This window comes from Medicago sativa, chromosome 8 (genome assembly GCF_051527215.1).
Source record: "Medicago sativa cultivar Bolivia chromosome 8, Bolivia_mono, whole genome shotgun sequence".
Classification (NCBI taxonomy): Eukaryota; Viridiplantae; Streptophyta; class Magnoliopsida; order Fabales; family Fabaceae; genus Medicago; species Medicago sativa.
The window spans coordinates 37,456,703-37,460,710 of record NC_140756.1 but is presented as its reverse complement, the minus strand read 5'-3'; the positions used below and the strand labels follow the sequence as shown (position 1 = coordinate 37,460,710).

Genomic DNA, 4,008 nt, shown 5'->3' with positions numbered 1-4,008 from the left:
GGATGAATCGAGAAATTACTCTTGTGTGCTTCTCCTAAAATCATCCTTTTAAGGTCTGCGTCATTCGGTACACAAATTCTTCCTTCGAATAAAATTGCCCCATCCGAAGCTATAGAAAATTCTGGATGACCAATCCTCCTTCGTAAGTCACCATCTGTCTCTTGTGCTTGTACAATTCTTGACCGCAAATCACAAGTGATCTCTAATTTGTGTAACCAAATACCATCAACATCCTCTGTGGCTTCAAGGTTAAGGTCTTGGACCTCCTCGTGCAACTTGCAAACATGCATTTTTACTTCGGCTTGGATCAAGGCTTTACGACTCAATGCATCCGCTACAACATTGGTTTTTCCTGGATGATATTTCAAATCAAAATCGAAGTCCTTTAAGTATTCCATCCAGCGCCTCTGCCTCATATTCAGATCCCTCTGATCAAACAAGTATTTCAAGCTCTTGTGATCGCTAAACAACTCAAATTGTGCTCCATACAAATGATGTCTCCAACTCTTCAAAACAAACACTATGGCCGCCAATTCTAGATCATGGGTGGGATAGTTTTCTTCATGAGTCTTGAGCTGCCTAGATGCATAAGCTATCACATTGTTTTCTTGCATGAGTACTCCTCCAAGTCCTTTAGACGATGCATCACAAAACACAATATATCTCTTCTTCGGGTCTGGAAGAGTCAAGATTGGTGCTTGTGTTAACTTCTTCTTCAGAGTCTTGAAACTCTTCTCACATTCTTCATTCCACTCAAAAGGTACATCTTTCCTTGTGAGTCGGGTTAAGGGTAAAGCAATATGGGAAAACTTCATAATGAAACGGCGATAATAACCAGCTAGTCCCAAAAAGCTTCGAACTTCTGACACATTCTTTGGTCTAGTCCAATTCTGGATGGCCTCTACCTTCGACTGATCCACTGCTACACCTCCCTGAGAAATAACATGACCCAGAAATCTGACTTCCGTTAGCCAAAACTCACATTTACTGAACTTTGCATACAATTGCTTCTCCCGAAGAATGTCCAACACTATTCTCAAATGTTGAGCATGTTCCTGCGGGTTCTTGGAATAAACCAAAATGTCATCAATGAAAATAATGACAAACTGATCTAGATATGGCTGAAAAATCCGATTCATATAATCCATGAAAACTGCTGGGGCATTAGTTACACCGAATGGCATGACCAAAAATTCATAGTGCCCGTATCGTGTTCTGAAAGCCGTCTTGGACACATCTGAAGACTTGATACGAATCTGATGATATCCCGATCTAAGATCAATCTTCGAGAATACCGAGGCCCCCTTGAGTTGATCTAACAAGTCATCAATCCTTGGCAAAGGATATTTGTTCTTGATAGTCACCTTATTCAGCTGGCGATAATCAATACACAACCTCATGCTACCATCCTTCTTCTTGACTAACAATACAGGTGCACCCCAAGGCGACACACTAGGCCTGATGAAATGCTTCTGAATGAGCTCTTCTAACTGGGTTTTCAATTCTTTGAGCTCTAGGGGAGACATTCTATAAGGTGCTACTGATACTGGCTCTGCTCCTGGAATCAAATCAATTGAAAACTCAACTTCTCTTTCAGGAGGTAAACTTGTGATATCTGCCGGAAAAACATCCAAATATTCACTGACAATTGGAATGTCGCTAGGGCTTAAATCTGTTTCTGGAGTCACAGTGAGCATAACATAAAATCTCTTGTCTTGAGCACAGATAAACTGAGCCATCTGGTATGTGTGCTTAATCAATTCTGACAAGGCTACTCCTTCCACCGTATCACTAGTTGGCATATAGATACTCTTTTCTGCGCACCCTATGTACACATGATTTGCTGACAACCAATCCATCCCCAAAATCACATCAAGTTGTTTCATCGGAAGACATACTAAATCTATATAATACGTCTTGCTAGACACAGTGATAGGACAATTCTCACAAACATAATTAGCTACAACTCCTCCATCGGTGGCTGTAGTCACCAACATAGGGGGATTTAGTAATGAAACAGACAATTGAAGAGTTTCCACACATTGAAAAGAAATAAAGGAACGTGAGGCACCACAATCAAACAAAACTCTAATGGGATTCTGACCAAGAAAACACATACCGCCAATCAAGTCTTCATTTTCTCGAGCCTTCTTCCCATCCAATGAGTACACCCTGCCTCTAGTCATTGTAGTGCTTGCTCCTTTGCCTTTGTCTCCTCTATTTGGACAATTTGCCATGTAATGTCCCGTCTGGCCACAAGCATAACAAGAGTTATCACCCAGCTTACATTCCCCCGTATGAGCTTTTCCACATTTCTTACAAGTTGGATAGGATCTGAAAGAACCCGACTGTTTACCCCTCTGAGGAGACCCCTTTGGCTTTAACTTCTCATGATGTCTATCAACAAAGCTACCTCTTCTTCTATCGAAGGCTGTGGTACCTTCTTTAACAGCTTTGTCAAAACCTCTTTCAGCTTCCAAGCTGTTATGCACCATCTCATCAAAGTTTGTCAATCTCTGTTGACTGACCACCGCATACAGCTCGCCCCTCAAAGCATGCTTATAATGATTAACCTTCCACATTTCATTATCCGCATACTCATTGTGAGTTGAGTAATGGGACAACTCCTCGAACTTCTTGGTAAAATCAGTCACGGACATGTTACCCTGTTTCAAGTGAAGAAATTCTTGTTCTTTTCTGACCTTGAATGTCAAAGGAAGGTACTTCTCTTTCATCACTTGCTTAAAATTCTCCCAAGTCAACTCTACCCCACTAGCCTCCATCCTACGCCGAGCAGTTTCCCACCAATCCTGGGCTGCACCTCGGAATTGATTAGTTGCAAAGATCACCTTTTCCTCCTCGGTACAGTTGGCCATAAGGAAAATCTTTTCCATGTGCTTAATCCACCTCTTAGCCTCTGGTGGTTCACCGCTACCATCGAACTCTGGAGGATGGTTCCGATTGTACTCTCGGAATGCCGGGTTTCCCACAACTGGAGGTGGAGGATGCTGTTGATGCACTCCCGGACCTTGTTGCATAGCTGCAACCCACTGCTGATGGGATTGAGCATTCTGCTGGATCTGCTGTTGCATCATTTGCATCATCTGCTGATTCTGCTGCATCAACTGTGCCCACATTTGAGCACTAGGATTCTCATTCTCCTCATCATTCTGATTATTCCTTGGCCGGCCTCGTCCTCTTCTCGCTCCGGACATCTTCGTTCTAACTGTCATATTTAAGTCAAAGTGATCAATTTCAACCAAATATAACAATGAGGACAATATCCTAAACTCAAAAGAACGGCTACTTGAATTGTAATTTTAATGACCCAAGGCACGATCTGAAACGACCTGCTCTGATACCAAATTGTAACGCCCACTTTGATAGTGTCTAGAATAATCAAAAGTGCGTTAAAACTGATATTGGATACATTAATTTTTACAATACAACATTGTCATCAAGGTACAAATCAACCACTACAACGGCCAAAGTTTTATGATACATTGTTCCACTTAGAAGTTAGTCGTACAAGTCTATAAATATACAACCATTTTACAACAAGTGTCATAATTATACATATGCATCAACTATTCTAACACCATGATGAAGTCCTTGCAAGCACCTCACTCCTGAAACTTTTCTTTACCTTTTCCGCGGAGAGCCTGAGAACCTGAACAAATAAGGAGAGGGATGAGACATAATGCCTCAGTGAGTTCTATCTAACCCTAGCTAGTGATAACCTCGGGGAAGGCCTATGGTTACCACGTGTCTACTTTACAACCTGACGGTTGATTATACGTGTGTGGGGATTGGTTTCCTAGACGGCAGTGCATGCTAAATCCGTCATAGGTTCAACTTACTTGTTATAGGCTCAATATCTCTAAATGTGACATCGCGGTTAAGGGGTAATACTAAGTCCGCTAATCCAAGATACTCTCTAAGCATCGAGGCCTTTACATATGCCACATTGCTAAGTCGGACGATTAGGGGAAAACCTACGATCGTCAT

General features: G+C 41.9%; 1 protein-coding gene across 1 annotated transcript; it reads right to left on the bottom strand.

Moving 5' to 3' along the window:
* Positions 1-1,537: 1,537 nt before the first annotated feature.
* Positions 1,538-4,008, bottom strand: LOC146898900 (uncharacterized). The gene is made up of 4 exons (XM_085736651.1): positions 3,861-4,008; positions 3,647-3,670; positions 1,647-3,226; positions 1,538-1,558 (listed from the first exon to the last, which is right to left on the bottom strand). Exons 1-4 carry the CDS (start codon positions 4,006-4,008, stop codon positions 1,538-1,540), a joined length of 1,773 nt encoding a protein of 590 aa, XP_085592777.1.

Bases quoted from the DNA above. Each gene is read 5' to 3' on its own strand.
- LOC146898900 (XM_085736651.1), bottom strand. From the start codon at position 4,008: ATGACGATCGTAGGTTTTCCCCTAATCGTCCGACTTAGCAATGTGGCA. The intron at 3,671-3,860 runs GTAAGTTGAACC...TTATTTGTTCAG, and splicing joins AGATATTGAGCCTATAACAA to GTTCTCAGGCTCTCCGCGGA. The intron at 3,227-3,646 runs GTAAAGAAAAGT...TAAATATGACAG, and splicing joins TCAGGCTCTCCGCGGAAAAG to TTAGAACGAAGATGTCCGGA.